A 25,518-nucleotide genomic window follows, 5' to 3' on the forward strand; every position below is an offset into this window, starting at 1 on the left:
ATCTAAAATGAAAGTACACTGATCATTAAGTGTCACCGGCTGTGGTGCTGGATTACTTCAACGGACTGGCCACAAAACTGCTCAATGAACCACATAATGGAGTCAAAATACATTTAAAACACCTTCTTAGTTAACTGGAATTTATCCTCAAGCAAGTTTTCAAAACAGGGAAATGACAAAGATGAAGTAAAATAGTCACAGTTTCCCTCATCCAAGTGAATGTTGGTAAGTACATTAATTAAAAAGAAAAAAAAGGTTTCATGGTCAAATGGATGCATTGATTAGACAGCTGAAAGCACGCTGAACATACATCAGAAACACAACATGACACACACATATGACAGCAATCAAACATTTGTGCAAAACTATTTTATTTACAAAACAAAATGGCACAAAGTGACAGCAGGGCAGCCATATACATGCACAGCTCAGATGGATGTTGTGCTAGCTTAGAGTTACCACATCGCAGGTAAACCTCATCCAGTCAGCGAGGACCCTGCGGAAGCACTATACAGGGCCAATGACATTTTAAAGATAAAAGTACTTTAGCTTGTGAGTATAGAAGGATTTTCCCAAAGTCTGAACACGATTCATGAGAGTATTTGTTCCCAGTGCCAAGAGCTGCTCCCAGTACATATTTTTAGCATTAACTGAGTCTATTCACACAGCATACAGGACACAAAGGTTGGTCCCTACTGACAGAAATTTAGCTTTTAGGTCCCATAAACCCCTCTGCATTGCCATCTAGCATGGTAATGTTCCATTCATGACAACTTGTAACCAAAACTTTGACCCGAGTATCATCATCTGAGGCTGAAATGGATGACACAAATACAGCGCCAAGTTTCAACATTGCAGTTCAGACTGAGGCAACATTTCTTCCTCTTTCACTCTTCAAAGTTTCAAGATGTTGTGAATGCATCATCTACATGCCACCGAGTGCTTATACGCTGCACCTGGGCTGTTCAGCATCCGTGTAAATGTCTGTGGACAGTGCACCTTGATGAATAAAAATGGAGCTCAGTGAGGTTCGCCTTTGGGAGCCCTGCGTCACACATGCAGTTCCATATCACACTCTGGCCTTTGCTGTGTGGTACTTTAGTACAGCTTCCTCCCAAACAATGTGTTAACAAAACTGAGCTTGGCCTCTGGATTACTATATTCAGTAAATCACAAGCATATTGACATTATAATTTAGAATAAGGACATTACAGTGAATGTTACAAATCTGATGTAAAATGTTCTAAAAGGCGGAAATCTGCCTCTGTGCCAAACAAAAGGAAATATATATATATATATACACACACGATTCCAAACTGAGGGATCCCAATGACCGGACTAAAGCTCCCCAACCATATGAGACGCAGCTTCCACTGTCCACCCCTGTCTACAGCCAGTAAACACAGCAGAATCAGTCGTCTATGAGTCATACAGAGGCGTCACAATCTGCTCACACTCATACTTTGATGTCCCATCCTTCAGTGTATCTTACATGGAAGTAAAGAGAAAATAACAAGGAACACAGAAAAGCAAGAGGACAATGACAGAAGGGCAGTCAGTTTGGAGGAGTAGCGAGGGAAAACAACAAGGAAAGGAGGCAGTAACGGCAGGGACAGATGGGGTGGAAACAAAAATAAACAGGATTTGAAGGTATCAGCTAGCCAGTTCACTGGGCGCCAGGTGTGGGATCCTGTTAGGGGGGGTCCAGGCAGGTGGGGGCGGGGCAGAGGCAGGGGACAGGTACTGTGAAGGGTGGGAGAGGTTATGTTACAGCTCTGAGACATGAGTTGAAAGGGTTAGGGGCTGGGAGGTGCTGCAGGGGCTGTCGAGGCCGTGTGTGCATCAGACTGCCAGTTTACTGGCCACCAGAGAAGGTTTCCTCTGGGGCAGGTCTTGGGGGGTGGGGATGTGGTCCCCTGTGATCTCGGTCTTCTCTGGTGCAGCTGTCGGCAACTGCTTGTTCTTTATCTTGGCTTTCGCCATGTTGTAGTCACCGGAGTCAAAGTACTTTTGCTGTAGAGAGACATAAGATTCAAATTTGTGTGTCATCTTTGAAAAAGGAACACATTAATGGCATTGCAAAGAGAAATGAATATACCTTGATAAATACATCTTGAAGTATGCAACATATGACAATCAACCAAAACATTAAAACCACTTAGTACGTTTATATGCACAGCTACAGTTATAGCTTATAGTTAACTGGACTACTGTCCTTGTCCCAGTATACAAGCACCGGGAGAGAATCGATTATGGATGGATGCATGTCCTTTCAGCTAGTTGCTACAGACTGAATTGAAATGTTTATTTAAAATAACTTCAGGGTAAAAAACCACCATGTCATGTACATATAATCAAATGGTGCTGAGCAAACTCTGCCTTAATTGATTCATTTTAAGCCACCTTAAAAAAACATCAACATCCATTTAAGTATATGCTATATTATGAATGTCTTTACCACTTTACCTTGCTGTAAGAAAGCCCTTACCAACAGAGATTTAAAGCTGTAACATCAAAAGCACCAGAATGTACTGAGAAGTACAGTCATTTAACTCTGTTGAATGGCACAGTTGTTGGTCTACTGTTGCCTCAATCAGCTAATGTGAAAGTAAAGCAGAGCAAATGTTCAAATATAGTGTACACCTAAACTGATATTGATTTTTCTAGGTGGATACAATATGTTTTTCTGCAGTCCCCTCCAGAGCACGACATTGCTTAGCTTCTGCGCCAATTGAGTGTTGATGACTGTTTCTTGGTCAATATGCGTTACTACTACCTAAACCTGACCCAAACCCTCGAAAGAGAGTGTACTTTACTTATCAGAGGAGGAGGGTGGCTGGGGTGTGACTTTTTCATTTTGAAATAGATACAAAATACTACCATTTAGAGTTGTATGTCCCTCACCTACGCCAAAATAAAAAAAATAGGGCACCCACAAATGTCCTGTGTCCATGCCTAAAGTCAGAGGCAAGTGCAAACCAAGGTGGGGCCTCCTACCTGTCGAGACATAGACACAGGACCTCTGGGGAACTGCAACGTCCCACAGATGCTCAATCAGATTGGGATTTGGTGAATTTGGAGGCCAGGTTGATGCCCTGAGCTCTTTGTCACATTCCTGGGGCCATTCTTGAGCAATTTTTACAATGTGGCATGACACATTATCCTGCTGGGAGGAGGAGGGGGGCAGTAACTGCAGGGATTAATGTTGCCACAGGGGGGTGTACTTGGTTTACAACAGTGTTTGGGTGGGTGGTGCCTGTCCAGTGGCATTCATATAAACGTCAGCAACCAGGGTTTCCCAGAGCATTGTACTATCAACACACGATCACTGTGATCAATGATCAACTTCATCTGCCAGTTGTTTGAATGTTTTAGCTGATCAAAGTATAGGAGTTTTACCGATTTTGACGGAATAATGACATTACTTTTCTTGAGCCCAGTTTTAACTCTTGACTGGTTATTTGAATTACTTGGCAAAGAGAACATATGACACAAATTCTGATGTTTTTACATGTATCCTGTGGAATTTTTGACCAGTGTTTTATAAGTGAATCATTTCTTTATTTGAGCATTTAGGTGACATGAATCAATTTTTCCATTGGTTTTGGGTTAATATGCTGATTAACAGTTGACAATTGAATAGTAAAACAGCAAAAGTACCTAACAAATTATTACAAGAAGTGGTAACCTCAAATTTCCTGTTTTCTTTGGCCAGCAGTGAATGAATTACAATGATATGAAAACAGAGAGAAGCTGCTAATCCTCACATGTGACAGGCTGAAAACCAGTGAGTGATTGCTATTTTTCCTTGATAAATGAGATTTTGTCTATCATAATGGTCCACTAATGTTTATGTACATTCATTCCAGCATTACAGAATCATACTGTATATCATCATAAATATAAGGACACAGTGGTATTATACACTCCGTTACCAGTTTATACATCTCATTTAAACTAACACAGTCTAGTTACACATCACTGAAATAAATCCTGCCTTCATGAAGGCTTATAATCTTCAGGTCTTGTTGAGACTGTGAAGAGGGATTGATTTAACTTCATTTAGGAGACTGCAGTTTGGGGTGTTATTGATTTGTATTGCTTAACACTAAGAGGTGTTTCTATTTGTTTCTTTGTAATCATGCTAATCATACTCTAGAAAAGGAACTTGGAGTTAAACATTGATTTGTCCAACAGCACTAATTTAGACATTATATAAACTGGAAAATGAGTGTAAGTTCAGCCTTACCAACAAAAAAATCACAATGGGTTAAAGGAGTGTACCTAGTGAACTCTGAATGTTTTGCAGACAAACACGAGAGATAACTCACCCCCTTCGAGAGGCGTTTGCGGAGCAGGTCAGAGCCCCCGGCTTTGTTTCCTAACTGTGGGTATCTGGCCTTCAGTTTAGCCTCCTCTGCCTTCTCAGGACTGATCACTTTGTCCTGAACCTCCTGAAAACAAGCAGAGGAGTTTGGCATTAAAATAAGGCGGAAAACGTGTTGCTCAACAACCATAAGCAGCAAAAGAGACAATAATAACCATGTGCCTCCTCCAGGCTCCCACTGAAACATGATGTCAACTGATTGCACTGCGGTATAGAGATAAACCGAATGTTCATATTAGTCCTTTTACACCATCCAATTAGGACACAGTGTTACAAACGTTTATTAACACCTAACATTAATGCAACATATGCAACAATTGTTAACTGCCTTTTTCCAACAAAGCCAGAGTAAAACTGTACAAGCACGAAGTAGTTAAACCTTCCTGGGATAGTGTTATCTCTGCCATTATCAACATGAAGCTAAAGATATTATATTAGAATATTAGAATATTGGCATGTACTTGTCATGTGCCAAAGTAATTATACTTCTTTACAGTGCTACTACTATGTGTTTCTAGGAATATTTGTGCTTTATTTGAGTAATTATATTTCTGTAAATTTTCACTTTTTCACCACTATTTCCTTACTTTAATGTGTACTTTTACTCCACTACATTGTCCCTAAGCATGTTAGTTACTTACTACAAAATAGGAAAGGAACTGAGAAAGGAAGAAAGGTATGGACAGACTAATGAAGGATTAAATCCATTAGCTTGCAGACAAGACCTCGTTTATCTTCAAGTGTAATATAGGCTTCATTTTTAAAGTGCTGTATGTTACGAGGAAAAAAATATTCAAAATGCTGACCGTTTGCTTTTTTTTAACCAGCATTCATTTGTACTTTTTTACTTCAAAGGGCCTTAAATGCATTTAATATCATGAAATTACTTCCGATACTCAAGTACAGCAAATATCAGACAGACAAGATTTTAACTAAAAAAAAAAGCTCTATTAGGTGACTTTAACTTTTACCAAAGTCATTTTCTGTATCATTTATTTCATCCACCTCTGGTATTTTCAGAACAGCACCTTCATTAAGTAGACATCACGGAGCTAACTGGTAACGTTACTCGGTACCGGTTGGGATGAACCGCAAAATGTGCTGCAAAATAACCGTCGGCAGCAAGCTAGCAGCACGCAAAACTGCGGTGGCTCGGGTGTAACAGCACATAAATTTACAATAACAGGGCTTAAGACAAGCACTATATTGGGTTTAGCTAAGCTAGTGTTAGCTCCTGAGCTAACTGTTACCTTTTTTCAGTGTTTGAATGTCATGACAGTTAGCTTGGCGAAGGCGAGATGCTAACATTAGCTAGTAGCACCGCTGACATTCACATCAACCATCCGAACCAGTCGCTCTATCAGCAACCGACACGACAGGCCACCTGATAGGTAACGTAATGTCGTTATGAAATTTGAGAGATAATATTAACTACTGTACCCAGGGCTTAGTAGCTGGCTTCGGCTGATATGTCAACAATGACGAGCGCGGGGCGCAGAAGCTAAGCTATAAAACGCAGCTAGCGTTTGCTGCAACAAAGTCAGTCCGTGGCGCTGCTGCTAAACTGCTGATCCGCCGCACGCTCACCTTCTCGTCCATTGGTGTCTCCTCGGCCGTCTGTGTTTCTTCGTTGTCCCCCGACATTTCTGTATTATCGTGATCTCAGGCAAGAGATTGCTCACTAGTTGAACAAGTGATCTACAAATCCCCCGCTCTGACTTTTCGTTCCCATACAAGTCCCACCGAGGCGAGCGCGCACTCCCACACAAGAAATACTACGTCACATGCGGAGACACCACGCGCGCCCACGTTCAGGCGCTTCTGCCGTGCACCCGCACAGAGTGCTGGGATCGGATTTACATTGCGTAACATACCGATCAGCTGTTAGACCCATGTGCTGTAGCACAAATCCAGATTTCAGTCAAATAATCCTGCAATCTGGATTGTGATGAACACAGTGCAGGCCATTTTCCCACACAAGTTTTTTCGGAGGACTGAAATTGAGAACCTTAATTTGGGAGGGGGTTGGCTCTTACAAGTAGGCCTATTGTTTCTAAAATATGGCTAAAAAGGTACATCTTCAGATTTTGCATCAAATATACCCTGCCAATTGTCTTATTCCCAAATTTACAGACAGATATTTCCTGCCCTTTTTAAACATAATATAGAAATCATTTTTCATTTTTTAATGTGAAATATCCAAAAGATTTTTGACTGATTTGGAATCATATTTCTTGGAAATCTGTGATTCAGATTACTCCTTTTACTTAATATTATTTGTTATCATGATAATCAAGATAATAGCGTTAATTATTTTGTTGCTCTAAATGCTATTTTTTTTAAATTCACAAACAGAAATTCTCCCACACTGTGAATTTTTATCTTCTCTCCTAGAATTTAATGCTCCTCTCATATCACTGTTTATGGAAAAACAAAAAAAGTGTCAAACTTTTGTAAAGTTAAGCATAGTACTCTGACTGAATATGATTTTTTCACTGTATGCTTGTACCCCTGTTTTTTTAATCAGTTTGTTTATTTTTATGTAATTGCCTTTATATACTGTTACTTACACTTTTCCCATGTCATTCCTAATTGTTTTTTTAACATGTGCTTTTAATAATTACTTTATGTTTTGTACATGTTCATTTAATCAACCAAAAAGAGGTTTAATTTCCCCACACCAATAGTTTTTCTTCTTGCAGTGTGTTGAGAGACTGAAATTGCTGTTGCTCAACTCACGTTTTACTAAATTACAGGTGAATTTAGCAACACAGCACACACGTTAAACAGACTTACAGCCTGACTGTGTCACCATGCAAAAATGAAAGAATAAGAAAGAAAGAAAGAAAGAAAGAAAGGATGCATATATATGTGTCGAGGTTGTGCAGATGCACTTAAGATAGATTTATTTGCAGTGTTGAGTGCCAAACTGACAGCAGTATTCACCTACCCTTTTGGCAGTTGTAGATCGTTGTGCATCTTATGAGTGTGAGGTAGTGCTGCCATCAAGCTGCACCATCCAGCATTAGAGTCATAGAGACTACTATTCATAATTCTAAATGGTAACAAGTTACTTTTGCTGGATGCAGTTTGTCCAGTAAGACACAGATTTTGGACAAACATGGCCATTTTCTTTTTTGCGATCCTAAAGTTTTCCAACTATATTATAAAGAACACTCTGTTTATCTTGATCAACATAAATCCCATATGCCAGTGTGTTCAGATTATGCCAGTCGACAGATATGTGGTGTAAGATGGGTTGCCTCATTGTGTTTATTAAAATAGTAAAATCTTGAACTGTCCTTTCACCTGTAAATAAATCATTCTGGTCACTCTTTAAGGTAAACTCTGTTACCATTTCTACCATTAAGCTATTTGTGGTCACTTATCATCTAGTTTGAGTTAACTTGTTTTTATAGATTTTTTAAAGTATTTACAAGTCAAAGGCGTCACTGCCAACATGCCTGACAGAAGAAATAGACCTGATAAGCTTTTGTTGACCGTGTGGTTTACCATCCTGTGTTGCGAATTAGTATTGCTGTGGTTGCTACAAACACTAAACAAAGTGCATTTGGTTCTTAAGCTTAGTGAAAATGCTACGGGGATGTCCATTTCAACTAAACTAAACTAAACTTTGCATTCAGAATGTTTTCTTCATTGAAATAATTCTATATTGTCATACAAAGATGTATCTATAAGGTATATTTAATGGAATGTAATTCCAATAACCTGCGTCTGTACCACACCTGATTTAAAGTGCACTGTTCCTTTCATCCCAGTGTGTGATGGTACGAAGACGTAGTGGTAGGAAACTTGGTGGGGAAAAACAAAAAAAACACAGAGACAGAGCAGCAAAGCAAAAATTGCTTTAGAAGATATATAGATATATTTTTTTTCAGATTTGAATATTAATGTCAAAAATACATACTATGATATACAGTTTGCACTACATCATCTTAGCATGACAGACGTCACAAGTAGTAACTGAAATATTAATTTAAATATTAAATAAACTGATGATAAGTAAACTGAAAGTGAATGTGTAAACACTAAACTAAGGTTACTCTTTCTATTGCAACACTTCCAATAAAGTGGTTCTGTAACAGTACAAAAGTATTAGAATATTACTATTTTCTGTTTCATTTCCAGTTATGAGAAAAAAAAATCCACAGTGCACTTCTGATGTTCTGCTTTGATGCTTTCAGCTGAATCAAGCTTGACTGCTTGTTCAACTTCTTTAGTGGTCCATTGTATGTGTTTTGTTTTTGGACGAGGGGGGTTGCATTGCACCACAGTCTGCCACCCGCTTCCTCTTCCGTATGCGCTCCCTCTGCTCCGAGCTCAGGAATCACAGGGGTCAAAGCTGAGTTCACTTTCAGTTCAATCAATCTAATCTTCAAGGATTTAAAACAAAATATTTTACCATTAAAAGGGCCTTTGTATTGCATTTGCAATTAAATTAACTGAGATTGAACACTTATTCATTACATCAAGTACAGGTCCAATTAACATTGTGATTTGAGAAAACAGAGTCAAGTAGCCTAAACTCTGCTGAAATAATTTACGTGTCTAACTGCTTCTGTAGACGATCACTGGTTTCTACTCTCCTGCCAGACGCTGGAGGTACACACAACAGCAGGAAAATGAAGGACCTATCATATCTGGTAAGGCCTTCTTAACCAGGAGAACAGGATCTGAAAACATTCTCTACAAATGTAACCTTTGACCCATCCTCTTTGATCCAAGGTTGTGCACTTAACAAAGAACATCATTTCTGACGAGTCTCCCAGGCTCTTAGCTCACCCCCCCTTGTCAGTTCTGGGTGACACAAGGGATGAAACTTAAGATTTTGGGCACATGCCAGGTGAGTCTTGTTGACTGCAGTCCTTAAAATGCTCCTGTTTTAGAGACGTTCATCTTGCCATTGGCTGCGTACGAGTCTATCGCTGGCATCAAGGTGTGACTGAAGCTTCGGTAGTTGCCCGCTGAGCGGAGGAGGGAGGGAGTCAGGTCTCAGCAGCGGGGAGAGAAGGGAGGGTCAATAGGGGACTCTGTGGAGGACTGGAGCTCGTAGGCAGCTCCGCTGTCCACCTCCATGGACTTCCTGGAAAACAGCAGACGGATGTCCCTATGGAGGTAGATCTTCCCAGACTTAGAACTCTGGAACCTGGTCGAGATTAGAGAGGGAGACAAAAGACAGAGAAGATGAATAACGGTTGAGAAACATCACCGCAACTGGATTTCTACTGGTTTTAGGCTGGATTGCACTAACAAGGATTAACTTTTAAACCTGATTAAATCATAATTTAAGTTTAAATTCTGTTGCACCAAACTTTAAAACTAGTTTAAAATTAAGAATGATTACATTTAAACCTTTAAACCTCTTTAAATCTCAGTTTAGTTTTTACTCTAAACCTAGACTAAATTTAATTCAGTTGCACAAAACTTTGAACTGCAGTTTAAACAGTGATCGAGTTAACTTTAAACCCACAGTTGAAGAGGTTTAACTTTTACAATGGCTGCCTTTTTGAAATGGATTGAGCAATGTGATCAAGTTCTTTGAAGAAAGCTGAGAGAAGAACTCAACCCACTGACTTTTAATATAATGATGAATTTTTGTCAAGATACCGGTTCACCAAGGAAACCGTTTTGGAGCTAAACAGGAAGACTGGGCAAACTGTCAAACATGGCAGAGAAAAGCAGCTGTACCACAGACGCTCCAACTCCTAGTATTTTATGATAGCAGCTGTTTGTAGAGGGTGAGAGGGGACCTTTGGCCTACACACCTCAACAGTGTCCCGGGCAATAGCAAGCCCATCATGGGTACCATTAAGCAACAACTTTTTAGCTAGAGACAATGTTAAATTTATTGTTATGAAAAAGCAGTCATTTAAACAGTTAACACCCCCTCTACCTCTCTTTTATTCTTACTAGGTGTGGACAACATGTTGATTATGTATGTATTTATTTATTGATAAATACAGAAATAAACTTAGCTTTACTAAACCGTGATTAATTTTTGGTGTTACAAAAGAGCTCTGCTTAATTTTAAAAACTGAATTTACTCATTTTAGACAGTTTTACTAAACTATTATTATAGCTCATCTTAGATTAAATTCATCCTTGTTGGTGCAACCCAGCCTTAGTGTGCACTAGAGACGAGGTGACCGCCAGTTTACCTCAGGTGAACGAGGTAGCGCAAGGTGCGTCCCTGGCCGAGGGACTTCCTGCTGGTCTGATTGTTTGTGTCACGGCGGACGGGAACAGAGAAGGTCCTCTGGCGCAGGAAGGTCTGGTGTCCAGCTGGCATGGCTCGTAAGTCGTACATCACAACAAACATCTTCACCACTGTTTTGTTGGGATTGAATAAGGTCTGAAAGGTAAAACCAGGGAGCGTGGGAGGATTTAGACAGGTTTATCATTGTTTGTGACTTGAGTCATCCTCTATCTTTAACAACACAACTGAGCCCTACATACTGTCAAAGATACATTAACTGAGCATCACTCTGTACATATCATCCTCATAAAATCTTCTGTCCGTGGCTCAGCTGAGAAATTTTTACAATCACTGGCAGCTTCTCATCTCCCACTTTGAAACAATGTAACATATCCCACTGGACTAGAGTAATGGAAGTTTGACATGTATTACCAGTCAGCATTTTTTCCTTCTTCTTATCCTTCCCTCTTTTATTTTGATTTTTAACTAGTCTGTACTACTGTTTCATTACATATGCAAATGGTTGAATAAAATTTGATTATAAAAAAAGTAATCATTATATGAAATTCACTTCTACAAAGGAAAACACCTTTCATTTTCAGAAGAATAAGCACCATAAATGAATAAAAACATTCCCTTGTTACATGGTAAGTTCTCTCTATAACCACTAGGGGTCTCCCTTTCCCTTTATTACTTGGTGAAATTTGCTCTTTGTTCTCAGCTATGTGTACAACATGATGCAGATACTTCATGGAAACAAATATTTTAAGAACATTTCTACATTTTTGAACAAGACAAAACAAACAAAAAACAAAAAAACAGAGTTTCCTAACCACTTGAATGGTTCCTGATGGAGGTACACGGTAGCCCCTTTTCCCCAGGGACTCCAGGTTTATCACACCCTGTAAAAAACACATCACAACAGTCAGACAGACCGAAAAAAAAGGATTATTGATTGACTGTCTAACTGTGAAAAATAATGCTCTCACCATATATGGTGATGGAGCGTTGTCATCGGATACACTGTAGAATGACACCTCAACGGGTAAGGTCAGGTGACTTGGGCAGAAGGACCCGCTGGCTCCAACTTCTGCTGTGAAACCCTCCACTAACCCTAAAGGCTCTAGGCGGTAGTTCAGCACACACTCCTAGAAAAACATATTTTAATTTTTTTGTTAAACAATTGTAACTGAATTGAAACAAAAAATGGCATGGAGTGAAAGTACATCAAACAGGATGAATGTTATACCTCAAAGTTTCCCAGCAAACTGAGACTGGCAGGTGGAGCGCTGGCACTGAACTGCTGCGACTCATCGGTGTACCCCTCATTCTTTGGACACACCCTGAAGGGTTAAAACACACACACCTGATCAACTTGTTTTCCAGATGAGATGTGCGTGAGAGAGCATGTTTAGATGTTTACGTGACAAGCATTCCTGGTATGTCTGGAAATACCTACATCCAGAGTGAGATTAAGTCATCTCACACTGATTTTTTTATTTGTGTGTGAATAGAGGTAATATCAGCCATCTGAACATGTTCTTTACTCTGATATCTTAATTTTCTGAAGTTATGTAATTATTGCATTCATTAGCAACATATAGGTATTTTTAGGTCACATATATTTTTAATGAAGCCAATTTCCTAGAATAACAACAACAAAAGAAAATTGTATATGAACGCACGACAATATTGAACAGAACTCCTCTAGTAGCTAAAATGAACTTTAAGCCCTGAAGGCCACTGTCTAAAAACATCTGCTTTATAAAAAGCAGCACTGAGCTACCACCCACATCTGCTGTGTGTGTAGGCAGTGCTGTGAAGCTCTGTGTATAAAGCCAATTCAGTTCAGTCTGCCATTTTGAGCAGAATGTGTGTGATTCTAGATGCAGCCACAGTACAGCAGAGCTTCAGCAGGTGGCAGCGTGAGAGGAATCGTCAGCACAACAGGGCTGACCTAACCTCAGAACAACACTCTTATTGTGTGATCTCTCAACACACGGACAATACTTCTGAAACCTGTTGCTGATTCAAGGCTATGTCAGCTGGTTAGGGTTTAAAAATAGTAGCTGTAGCAAACAGAAAGGAGTCTCTAATATGGATGGATACCTTTGGACTTTGGATGGCTTGATTAATACAAGTGGTAAACAAAAAACTTGAGCAACAGTTCAACTTTAAACACAATAAAAAATTTCAAAATCACTGTTTGCCTTGTTGGCACTGGCACATAGTAACAGCTGAAATGTTGCATAGTGAGAAAACCAAGTTTTAAAATTATGCAAAGTATGAGTAACTTGATCCAGATGGTACTATAATAAACAGATGATGTGGGAGGTTCACTGTAAAACAAAAAAAAAAAAAAACTCTTTGTCCTTTAACTGTTACTAAGACTGCATTAAACCAGTGAAAGCATCCTGACCTTATCCTTGTGGACAAACTGATTCTTAGTCTGGTAACTACAGTAACGAAGTTCCCAGGTGAGAAAATGTGTACCTTTTCCCAGAGGCCCAAGGCAAACCCTTACAGCCAGCCAGAGAGGTGTCCAGGTCAAAGTAGCCTGTTTGATTTTTCCTCTGAGGAACCTGCCGCAGACACACAGGGCATGATTAACACAGAGGAACTGTAATAGTATCACAGGTTAGAGCTTAGAGGAAAAGATACCAGGATCTTTTTTGAAAATGTACAACTCTTAAAGGTCCAGTGTGTAGGATTTAGTGGTATATATTGGCAAAAATATGATATAAGATAAGATATGAGAAGATACTGCCATGTTTCTACAGTAGCGCAGAATGGACAAACCAAACACTGACTTTAAATAGGTCCATTTGCATTTTTGCTTTGGCCACTATCGATATCCCACATGCTTGGCACAAAGATAAGTTTCAGTCAGTTGCAGTCGCTAGATGCCACTAGATCCATCACACTTGACCTTTAAATCGAAAATTAAGGATTACAGGAGATGAATTTAAAAGCATAAACTGTGTAAAGACCTGAGCTCTCAGTGACAGAAAAAAATACATTTTAAATCACATTTTAAAAATAATTAAAACCGTATATTTTTTAAAATAGTGCAACAGGTTTTATCTGTTGTAAAAAAAAAAAAAAGAATCTTAATGGCATCATAAAGGTGAACTGATATGAAAATATTAACATTTGACTACATTTTGTGCCTAATGCTTTCCTGAAAATGTGTTTGTGAGAGAATGTGACACTGAGTTCACAGGAGTGTCTGTGTGTACATTTTAGTGTTTATAATGTGAGTGAGAGTGATCAGACGGCAGGAAACTGATGATCTTGAGTGTAGTAACTGACAACGCGGTGAAACATTGCAGTGTGGCTGATGAGGCACAGATGACTCACGTGCCTCACCTGCCTATGTGTGGGTTTTTGTGTGTACATTAACCCTGACTAACAACACAGTGGCAGCAGCCAGATATCTCAAAGTCTCTTTACAACAAACATTCACAGGCTCACTTCTTACACTTGTAAAAGTACTGTGAGTAATGCTTCAGATGGGCTGAAATAAAGGGTAGTGAATGTGCTGTTATGGCAAACGCAACTGCATGGAAACCAACAATGACTGAGTCAGTGAGTGTTTGTGACTGTGAGCCTGCATGTAGAAAGTGTTATCTTAACAAATGCACAAATCAGGAACTGACGATGAGTGTGAGTTTCACTGTGAAGGGGTGTGTGTGTGTGTGTGTGTGTGTGTGTTTCTTACAGGGCTGGAGAGCAGAGGCAGGCCAGTGCAGGGGTGGAAGGCCTTGGTCGCTGTGGCATCTAATGAGTGTCGATTCTGTTTCTTCCAGCTGTTGCAGGGGCGCAGCGGGGAGGGGCTGTGAGCTCGCTGGAGCACAAACACAGACAGATTAAGACAGTTTGCAAGTTAATTAAAATAATCTGTATTGAACAAATCATGTTCTCATATGTCATGTGGCGTCTTGATAATCACTCCAGTCCCACCTGCTCCGACCAAAACACTCATCAAAACTCAGCAGTGTGTATAAATGAGGATGTTTTTTCCAGTTTGACGTGTTAAAAAAAAGAAGTGATCCCTGTAGTTATCTATAAAAAATCATACATGTTATTCCTATGGTCCAAAAATATTAGTAAACACAAACAACTCTCTCCCAAATCAAAAAATTAGGGTGCAATAACTCAGTTTTGTGATGTCATACGGTATAAAGTCTGGAGCTGCTCCACAGACAGTTTATGGTTAATGGTGAAAGATGTTCTAGATGACACTGAATATATGGGCATATTTTCTGTTTCAGAACTGAGAACACTACAACAGCATGAAGGGTATAAAAAAGAAAGCAAAAATTCTGTGGGTCCACAAAATCAAAAACTAATGACAACACAAGTTTAAGACTTACCCCTCTGGTTTCTGGCGTTGAGAGAGAGGAGCTCATGGAGATCACACAATAGGAGTCTTATTTTAGGTAGTGCTCATCTTTAAGGGTCGGCACTTGAGCAGATAATTTTAGCTTCTTGACATTTTTTACTTTATTTTTAATTAGTCATTTTTTAGTAATATATATATATATATATATATATATATTCCTATAATAAGAGTCTCAATGTCTTTATGCGTTTTATGATGTAACTTAAAGGAATAGTTCAACATATTTTCAAAAGCACACTTATTCACTTTCTTGCTTAACTTTTGAAGATTGATACCCCGATAAATATGACACTACTGCCAGCAGCCAAAGCTGTTAAATAAAGGCTGGTGCACTGTGTCATATCACATCATATCATCGGGGTACAACATGCACATGCTGAAAGTCTCAATGGCTGGTGCCCTATCACTGAACACGGGTGAATTGATTTGTTTCACTGAGGTGTCCATAGTTGACCTTGGGACGAAGTATATTTATTATGAAAAATAAAGATATTGATGAGAATTACAATTCTGCAATTGCTGACAAAATTTTAAATATATGGCTATAAGCAAATGCTTTCTATTTGAAAACTCTGTACTGTATATGGTCCACCATCCATTTGAGAATACCCATTAAGTTCTGTCAGGCTAATGCACCCAAGAAGGCTGAAAAGAGAGCAACCAAAGAGCACCTGAGAGGACACCATACCTTAATTTCTAGACCTTCAACACTGCAGCGCCACTTACATTGCACGTGTCATATCCCCATAACTCCCATGGAGTCAAAGACCGTGTCCCTGCCTTCATTTAATAGCCTTGCCAGTAGCAGGTTAGCTTAGCTTAGCACAAACACTGGAAACAGCAGAGGCTGCAAGAAATCATTGATGCTGACACAGTATAGTCCCCCACATAACCCCTCATAAACTACAACTTGTTGTTTTTACATTCCAGTTTATGTAAAAAATAGGGTATCGTGGTATGAAATTTGACAATTATCATACTTTGTATGTTTGCTTATCTATTGTATAGAAGAAAATGCAATTGGACAGTGAATCTCACCTTCATTTTAGTTATTTTCAAAGGGGAGACTTTTTTAGTACTTGTCTTTAAAAAAACATTTAGAAAGTTTCAATTATAGTAATGAAACTTTTGTTGAAGTAAGAAAAACATTTACAATTTCATTTATTTAACAGTTTTTGTAAAGGACAATAATAAAAATTTAGTAAAACCGCAATGCTGTGACACTGCAACATTTTCTGAGATGGTTATCACACCATAAAAGTCTCATACTGTTGCATCCCTAGAAAAACTAAATAAACAGGACATTATGTGTTAATTTACAAGCTTTAGAGGTGGGGATGGGTAGGAGGTTGTTCTTTTATAAAGTGAGGCTCACTGCTCCCCGCTGTTTCCAGTCTTTATGCTAAGCTAGGCTAAGTAGCTGCTCATTGTAACTTCATATTTACCATACAGACATGAAAGCAGTGTTGAGGTTCTCTTAGCAATACAGTGAATAAGATGGTTCACGGAAAATGTCAAACAATTCCTTTCATAGTGATGCATTTAAAAGAAGCCTCAGGGTATGCCAATAGAATAACTGCAGATAAGTAAAGGGGCTATCATTCAAACATACATGGACAAACAATGCCCACTAAAATGAGAAGTCCCTTACCAGGACTGTGGAAGGGGGAGTCATGTCTGGACTGGAGGTGCTGGAGCATCCAGATATGGAGGGGGCCTGGTTCTCATCCTGCAGGGCAGAGGCCTGCGCTGGTGCACAAAACTGCATCTGGGACTGGGGCTGAGGCTTGCTGTGGTTGTGGCTTGTGTTACAGTTCATGGCTGGGCTGGCATCATTGCAAGTCCAACTAAAGATCTGGGCATTCCTTGGGCTGTTCTCGGTGACAGGGGTGGCAGGGGGGGGTTCATGGCTGCTGGGCATCCTAGCTCTGAGCTTTTCTTGCGGGGGAGTTCGTAAACAGCGACCAGCCTGGGTGTGGGACTGGCCTTTCAATGAGGATTCTTCAAGTGTAAAGTGAGCACCATTTTGGGCCCGGGGAGAATGGCATCCGGTTCCCGGATCCACTCGGGGCTTGTCTGTGCAAACGGGCGCGGTTGTGGCAGCGGTGCGACTGCTGCCTCTGTGAGGTTCATGGCTGGGTACGTGGCCGTTGGTGTAGCCGTTGGTGGCAGTGTGTGAGGCTTGTGGGATGTGAGAGGTGTGTGAATATGTGCGGACCGTGTGCGTGACTGTTGTTGTGTGCGTGTGGTGCAGATGGCTGCCGCTCCTGCTGTGCCTCGGGGACAGAGAGGGGACAGACAGTCTCTCCTGGATGAGTCTCGTTATGTCTTGTACTGCCTGGGCGATCAGGGAGCTGTCTCTCTCCCTGTCTTTCTCCTTCTCTCTCTCCCTCTCCCTCTCTCCATTCCGCTCCTCCTCTCTGTCTCTTGTCTCAGTCATTTTCAGCTTCCTGCAGGCTGCAGGTTTAGGAGAGGAGCTCTCCCGTTTGCTGAAAGAAGGGTCAGTCACGGGTGTGTTGAAGGGGCTGGGCCACACACGTCCCACAGACTCGTAGGGCGGTACCTCGGGTTCTTTGGTCTTACTGGCAGTTATGTCGTCATGGTTACTGCCCCACATGGCTTTGGGAGGGTTGTCAGAAGCAAAAAGGCCGGGAGGGAGTGGTGGTGCTGTGGGGTCGCAGAAGTTGAGCCTCTGTGCAATGCGGGCGATAACTTCCTGTCTCTCCTGCAGCAGGGAGCCAATCAGAGGGTTTGTCTCGGTTGCAGGCCTTGGGGAGGGGCAGCGGGGGGGCTCAGCCAAGGAGAAATTCTTAAAAGCTCTCAGTGGCTCGGGGATGGGCCCTTTTGACCTATCACTGCTGTTGGTGCCAGACCCATAGTCTTCTACTTGTGTGGGGTCAGATGAACCATTGAGAGCAGAGTATAGCCACTTCCCTGCTTTACTTGTGGGAAGTGGAGAGGGAGAGTGGGAGCGGGAGGGCGTGGGGGAGTGAGACGACCTGTGGAACAGGGGGGAGCCCTGACTTTGGGGGATGTTGACCTGCGGAAGTTCTCCATTCTGATACGTGTGGTCCTCACCAGGCTCCTGGGTCTTCTTGCTGTAGGGAGGGGGGACAGCAGTGTGGGGTAGGCTGTTAATGGGGATGTTGTTGATGGGAAGATTAGGAATGGGTAATCCGTTGAGGAGTAGGCCAGACATGGAGTTGGAGCTTTTGCTGTAGATGTTAGAGTTGTGAAGGAGGTTGTCTTTGCTGGGGTCCTGGCTCTTTTTGTGGGTGGGCAGGCCACCATGGCTGTTAAGGTTTGGGTTGAGGCTGGGCGTCTTGCTGTAAAGCGGAGGCAGGCCGGTGTGGATGCTGCAGGCCAGGGTGGGGTAGGTGGGCTGGCGGGGGAGTGACTGGACACGGACCTGCAGTGCAACACTGTGGGACACGTTGGGGACGGGGAAAATGTGTTCTGAAGGCGGCTGGGAGAACTGCCACACCAACTCCTCATCAGCAGCACTGATTCTGTTCGATAAAGACAGTGACAAAGAAATTCAATTAAAGTGCAAGGGTTAAGTCTTACATCTTAAAAGGTCCCACATTACGCTCAATTTCAGGTTCATACTTGTATCTTGGGTTTATACTTTGACATGGTCACATGCTTTAAATTTCAATAAACACAATATTTTTCTCACTCCGTGTGCCTGAATATACATTTCTGTATTCACCCTCGGTCTGAAACGCTCCATTTTAGCACCTGTCTCTTTAAGCCCCCTTCCTAAAACAGCCCCGACTGCTCTGATTGGTCAGTGTTTCTTCGTCTTCCAATCAATGCATCATGGCAGCAGGTGGAATAACTGTGACTGCATTGTAGCAGCGCTTTCTATCTTTATTGACTGATTCACAAAGTTTGTTTACAATAACTTCCTGGTGGAAAACTGTCACTGCACATACATAAAGACAAACGATGTTGAGCAAACTTTATTTTAACTGATTAGTTTTTTAACACCTTTAAAAGACCAACTATAACAATCACTATCAGTTTATGAGTATGTTATATTTAGAATATTTTTACCCCTTTTTCTTTCTATCAGACAGTCTTTTCTGACAGGGAAGTGAAGCCGCTATCTCAAAGCCACCAGACTCCAGTGATAAAAACAGTAATTTTACTTGGCAGAGCATGGGAGTTGCTTGTTTATAGCAGCCTCAATTGTTTAGTGTCAAAGGTAAAGCGGAGCAAATATTCAAATATAACGTGCACTTAAACTGATAGACGTTTTTAGGTGGCTAAAATGAGGCCCCTCCCACAGAAGAACATTGTTTAGCTTCTGTGCAGGTAGATTTGGTTTATGATGATAGCAAAGCAACAATTTACATAAAATAAGCACAGCAGAAATGTCAGATAGGTCAGACAACTGTTTTTACTACATATCTTTGAATGTTACAGTTATAGCTGAAAATGACAGCAGAAACAAACTTGCAAATTTTACGTCCCCACAATTAAAAATCAGTTGCCAATTATCTACCTGAAAGGGTTTATGTTTCAAGTTTGAAACAATCTATACAGTATAGTTGTGAAATCAAAATTACAAAAAAAGTCCTGATGGCTTGTTTAAAGGCACAGTATCTTTATACAGACTGTGTGCATTTCTCTGTGGATTGAACACTTTACTATACTATACTTTCAGAGTATTTATAAAGTACCTATACCTCCTTTAAAAAGTAATGAAAATCTGACCTCTTCCAACGCGGGACCTTTGAAATATTCAGGATTGGTCAAGAGCCTCCAGAGATCTGGTTTATTTTGTTTGATTCCATTTTAACAACAGCACATAAGATTCACTCTTATAAATAAATTTGAAAAGAGCACAACTTTAGATAAAGCTTCTTGTAGCTGTGCGAATGTTGTTCATTGCTTCAGTGAAAAGTCCCCAGCCCACCAGTGTCAAAGTCTTTAATGATGGTTATTTCTGACCTGTATAGGATGTTTCTCGGGACGATACCATGGGAGGCGCTGAGCCAGGCGCTGAGCTGGGAGAAGAAGACGTAGGAGCGCACAGCCAACAGAAGGGTCTTCTCCTCAATGAAACGATCGCCGCTTCTATTAAAAACACAGTTAAATAGAGGTGGAAATGTGCCAGTATGTCGGGTTAATGAGAAAACAGTTCAAGGATCTGTGTGTGTGTGTGTGTGTGTGTGTGTGTGTGTGTGTGTGTGTGTGTGTTTTTCAAACACAGTGTTCGTGGAACCTACACGTGTATGTAGGAAAGTGGGCCAATTTGTAAGGCTAAGTAACCCTCTGAGTGCCAAGCCAATTATCTTTTTTTCATTTCAATATTATCATTTTATTCCTTAACATATTTTTTTTTGCATTTAAGACCATTTTTAGCCTTGTCCTTTCCATGTCTCATTTTCAATGCCATACTGTACATAACACGGATTACTGCAACCTGCACTGAATTTATTATGAATATTTTGAACACACATAAAAGTGAGGATTTCACTGCTTTTTGGGGGGGTCTACATGTTTTTTCTCTGGATAAAGCCATTTAAACATTCTGTAGGAGTGGTGTTGCAAAAAATCGTCTGCCACCAGGACACATAGTCTGTAAGCATGAATAATACTATTTGGTAGTAAAGAACTGTAATTTCACTAAAATTGTGTGACAATTACCAGTGTCTTTGCATTTTAGCTCTGTTTTACAGTTTAGGTATTTTCCACTCCTTATATCTCTTTTGTTGTACTTTTTCTTTATACAAAAAAAGTCATGTCAAGGTAGGAAGTATGTGAGGTTATTTATATGAATAACCTGGGACCGCAACGGATGTTAGGAACGACCTTGGAAATACAATATACTGTATTTTTCTCGTAAACTGCAGACTTTACACTGAAGGTTGGTGACCATAGCTTCCTTTTAGTCTCTACACCTCTCTTTTCAGGCACTGTCCATGTTTGAACAGCAAGATCATGTGTGTGTGCTTGTGCGTGTGTGTGTGTGTGTGTGTGTGACTTACTGTCTTGGAACTGGCTGCAGGGTCCATCTCTCCAGCAGTAGAGCATCTTGTTTGATGACCGGGTCGCTGATGGGGTCACTCGGGGGGCACTCATCACCATAGCAACAGTCTGGTAGGAGCATGACCTCGATCATGATGGGGATGCTGTTCCTCCAAAGCAGGATCACCTCTGAACGGGTTCGCCTTGCCTGCCGACACTGGACACGCACACACCCGCAGACATAGGTGGAGGGTTAGTGTTCATTAGTGAATGTCACCAGGGCCTTGAAATTTAGGGGCAGAGCAGATGGGACTCACAAAGAGCTTCACAAAGAGCCTCACTTAGAGCGAAATGTCTGTGGTTTTTTTAGGTCACACTTCAGTTCACAATATTAAAAATCTTTATTTCACGGAAGTTCACTCTGCTATATATGCTGTTCTCTTTACAGGATTCCTACACATTTTACATTTCAAAATTCCATACTTTTCCTAGGCTTCTCATTAGATTTTTCAGACCATATTTGACATCTGAGTACAAAAAAGAGTTGGAAAAAAGTTAAATAATTTTATTTTCATAGTGTCTGTGAAATTTAGTTTATCCACTGTGTGAGATTTAGCTGTGTTTGTGAAATAAATGTCAAATGTGTGTGCTGTTTCACATGTGAGCCTAAATTAATGTTCATGACTTTAATGATGCCAATGAAGCAAAAACAACCTTAAATGAGAGCAGACTGCCTTCTGTTCACACTTTAAGATAAGGCATGTGTGCTACCTGGGGCAGTTTGTCGCTGCATTCGTGCTTGTGAAGAGGCGGCATGGCCGACTGGGCTGGTGGACAGTGCAGCCCCTCGGTTCTGCCCTTCACAGAATATTCTGGTGTCCGTCCTTCTGTGATGAGCAAGGTCAGGAATACCAGGAACTCCTCCGTGTCATACTCGAAAAACTCCTCCGTTGCATCTAGGCAAGGAAGAGAAACAGAGAGTCAGCAGCATGTCTTTACAAATCACTTCACGGCTAAAAAGAAAACAAGGAATCAATCGGAGGAAAGTAGCAGGGAAACTATGGTGCTTGGGGCAATAAAATGTGCCTGTATTGACATGTTTCTAATAACCATAGTTAAAGAAGGACGGTTTTATATTGCCCAAATGTTTATTGTAACATAAAACATGAATTATTTTGTCCTAGGAAAAAGTTTGATTATCTACCTCAGATGTTTGAATAACAACCCTGTTTAGAGTGTAACACATGGAAGACAGTGAACATATTATATTATCATAAGGGTATCTATATGGTTTGCCAAAACAGTGGGAAATACTGGGCATTTATGGCCTGTTTTCTGGACAATTTTGTGTTTCTCAACCTGCATCTGAGATTCCACTACTTGGATTCCCATGACAAGTTTTGAGATTTTACAATGCCATGTCAAAGAAAAGATTCATAAAATCATTCTTTCCATATCTGAGCATTTTTAAGACCTTGCAACGATTTTGTCAATTTATACCAATTAAGGTCTTATTGTTAGATTAATGAATTCAATGCCTTTAAAGACTTTTTAAGGATCCACAGGAATCCTGATGAGGCTGGATGGTTTTACGTAGTAGATATGGCTATTTAACTTTGGCTGGAAAGACTTGTTTAGAGAAGGGGTGTGGGGGAAAGCAGTGGATGACACAACTTTTCCAGTTTGGCCACTTCAGAGGAATATATTTAGACCTCTCATGTCAGCTGAGCAGAGGGCTGAAGCCACACACTGTCTGCTCTCTCTCTTAATCAGCACACACACATACAAGTATAGACAATACTCACAGTGACGTCATTCACACTCATTATTACAAAACATTTGCAGACAAAAACTCAACAAGGACGTAAGGACAGTAAAAATATTTATCATGATGCACCTTCCGCTGTTGACCAGGTCCTGGCAGTAGGAAGAGTTGAATCAACTTTTCACCACTGAAAAGTTGATTCAACTCTTCCTGAAAGCAGAAGACGACCAACAAGGAATACTCAGCTGGCTGTCACATTCAAATTATAGCTCATGCTGAGCCTCTCTGCTGTGCACTTTTATTCACAATCACCATATTTATAGCAGTTTTTACAAGGGGCAACATGGGAGCTGTTGTATATTAGGTCACCAGTCAAATGCTACTGAATCGAAGCTGCTGAGTCTCATCAGTTTGTCTCCTGCCACAACAAAATTAACAAAATCCTGCTCTGTTTGTGTTGTAATTGCAGCTTAGATCTAAAGTCGGGGTATTTTTAGCAGAAGGTTCAAGAGCCTGTCTTAGCGCTCTATCTCCTCTGCTCCTCCAGAGAAAACTCCCAGAATCCCACAGGAGGTCAGCTGATACACAGCAGCTCTGAGAATCAAAGCTTTTTTTCTTTACAGCACACACGCAAAAAAACACCGAAGCCGCCTGCTCTACAATCCCCAACCCTCCTCCTGTCTTGGTTTAGACTGGAGTAAAACAAATATTAGGGCACAATTACGCTTTAATCATTTTAAGTCGGGCCCTCTTAAGGCTAGAAGTAGAAATACAAATACACACACCCTGTCCTCCTCCCACCAGAGCCAGGCTGGCTAGAACAGAGTCCCTCTCAGCTGGCTCTGCAGAAGTGTGAGCTACGAGCTGCTGCTGCTGCTGCTGCTGTGTGTGTGTGTGTGTGTGTGTGTGTGCATATCGCAGTCAGCCAGCCAGTCACGCACATTCCTCTCAGGGAACTCCTCCTACATGCCTTTGAGCTGCTGCTGCTGCACGTGGAGAGAAACGCAGTCCAACACAAAACATGAGGAGGGAGGGGAGGGGAGGAGAGGGGAGAGGAGGGAGGGGGTCTGTTAGCCAGCTGTAGGCTGAATAAGCGCAGGGGGGAAAGAGATGGAGGCTATATTCAGGGACAATCTCCTTTTCTTTATGGGCTGGAATCGGAAAGGCTTGAACAAAGGGAGCAAGAGACCAACGGTAAGAGAGGAACAGGGAACAAGAGTCAGACCAGAGGGAGTAATATATGACAAAGGTCAAAGGATTCAAGGTCAAAGATACATGATGGTTGGCTTGAGCATATGGGATACACAGTAGTGAGCTGCGGTTATAGTATATCCCAGTTTGTACTGGGAAAGGCTCCAGTTCATGGTCCTATCCTGGATTTGGGCTAAAGGTGACGCTCCATGAAGGGGGTGACAGGGAGCAAAAGAGAAAGGGAGCATGGATGGATGAAGGCATGGTGGAAAAAGAGTGATTAAGGAGCAGCTGAAAACAGCCTCTGAGAAGTAGTGTGCTACATATACCCCCCTTCAACCCACACACACAAACGTATACACACAGACCCCCAATTATGTGTGCGCAGTGGGTGTCGGATTGCTTTCTAGGAAAGGCAAACCCAGGAACACATCCATACGTACAACCCTAAGGCACATATAACAAAAACACATGTGAAGACCCAAGCATAAACAAACACAGCATCACCAAACGTGAATCCACCGAAACCATACAGACACCCAAACACACACACACACACGCACACGTACAGGACAAAGGAGTAGTGATGGAGGCTTTGGTTAAGGGGCCCTGCCCATAGATGAGAGCTGTCATTCTTTAGGGCGTCGTGCATGAATAGAACATTCCTATGAAGCCTACACACACACACACGCACACACAAACACACGCACAAACAGACATGCATGCAGAAACACAAAAACACAGCCTAAATGTTGGAGGCTGGGAGCTGATCAAGATGCAGGACAGCACATAAAGGGTGGAGAAGTAGGAAACCTTTCTACAGACACATAGACATGAAAGAGAGAGCTGGGTTTAACATACACAACCACATTCACAGAACTGCAGAACTGCACTTTTTAAACAACATGAAATAGAAAACGAGTTGTTGTTGCAGTCAAAATCACCTCCCTGTGTAATGTTTTTAATCCTCTCTTTGGCACTAATAGTTAATATCATTTGGGAATTTATGTAACAATCCGGGTTGTTTACCAATCATTAAGCCTCACAAGCAGGGCTCAATGTTCAATCCTGCCCTCCTTCTCCTCTCTTTCCCTCTGAAGCATGACCAATTCATTCCTGCCTCTCATCAATCTATATTTGTACAGTTTGACTTAATGTGTGTCTGGAAGATTTTCTCTCTTTTTCCAATTTGTTTTTGAGCCTTCTCTGTCTGCACTGTGTGTATATGATGTAATTTAGTCTCTATTTCTTTCAGGCCTGCGTGTAAACTCCGCTGGTCCTCCATTGTATTCAGTTGGAGAAGTACCATAGCAACTACTAGTACTGCTTGAGAAAAGAAAACATTCCAATCAGGAAAAACATAATCAGGTTTACGTCTGCTGTTTAAATAAGAGGCTTTGCTGATACATCCTGCACTTTGCGGACCCAAACCCAAGCGCATAACACACAATGGAACACTGATCTGTCTCTTTTCCATGTGCGTGTGACCTCTCCTCCGTCTCCTGATAATGTGTGATGTGAATTATGTAACAGGTCGGATTTAGATTCAGGCGTCTTATTATTAGACCTGTGAC

The 25,518-nt window shown here is 41.1% G+C and overlaps 2 protein-coding genes across 3 annotated transcripts in view; both read right to left on the reverse strand.

The window, feature by feature from the left end:
• Positions 1-1,287: 1,287 nt before the first annotated feature.
• Positions 1,288-6,156, reverse strand: arpp19a (cAMP-regulated phosphoprotein 19a). The gene is made up of 3 exons (XM_042513523.1): positions 5,975-6,156; positions 4,332-4,454; positions 1,288-2,013 (listed from the first exon to the last, which is right to left on the reverse strand). The coding sequence occupies exons 1-3, from the start codon at positions 6,029-6,031 to the stop codon at positions 1,843-1,845; spliced, it is 351 nt and encodes a 116-aa protein (XP_042369457.1). The 5' UTR covers positions 6,032-6,156; the 3' UTR covers positions 1,288-1,842.
• A 2,094-nt stretch (positions 6,157-8,250) lies between these two features.
• Positions 8,251-25,518, reverse strand: part of fam214a (family with sequence similarity 214 member A) — a 38,915-nt gene continuing 21,647 nt past the window's right edge. Inside the window, exons 2-12 of one of the 2 annotated variants that reach the window (XM_042513614.1) lie at positions 21,760-21,944; positions 21,009-21,205; positions 19,969-20,094; positions 16,661-18,518; positions 14,326-14,451; positions 13,098-13,186; positions 11,854-11,947; positions 11,594-11,752; positions 11,438-11,506; positions 10,567-10,760; positions 8,251-9,554 (exon numbers count right to left, since the gene is read on the reverse strand). In XM_042513614.1, coding sequence (XP_042369548.1) covers positions 9,401-9,554; positions 10,567-10,760; positions 11,438-11,506; positions 11,594-11,752; positions 11,854-11,947; positions 13,098-13,186; positions 14,326-14,451; positions 16,661-18,518; positions 19,969-20,094; positions 21,009-21,205; positions 21,760-21,944 — 3,251 coding nt within the window. In that variant the 3' untranslated portion in view covers positions 8,251-9,400. Of the gene's footprint in view, positions 9,555-10,566; positions 10,761-11,437; positions 11,507-11,593; positions 11,753-11,853; positions 11,948-13,097; positions 13,187-14,325; positions 14,452-16,660; positions 18,519-19,968; positions 20,095-21,008; positions 21,272-21,759; positions 21,945-25,518 lie in introns of those variants that run through there. The other variant, XM_042513672.1, reaches the window with a different exon arrangement.

This window comes from Plectropomus leopardus, chromosome 1 (genome assembly GCF_008729295.1).
Source record: "Plectropomus leopardus isolate mb chromosome 1, YSFRI_Pleo_2.0, whole genome shotgun sequence".
NCBI lineage: Eukaryota > Metazoa > Chordata > Actinopteri > Perciformes > Serranidae > Plectropomus > Plectropomus leopardus.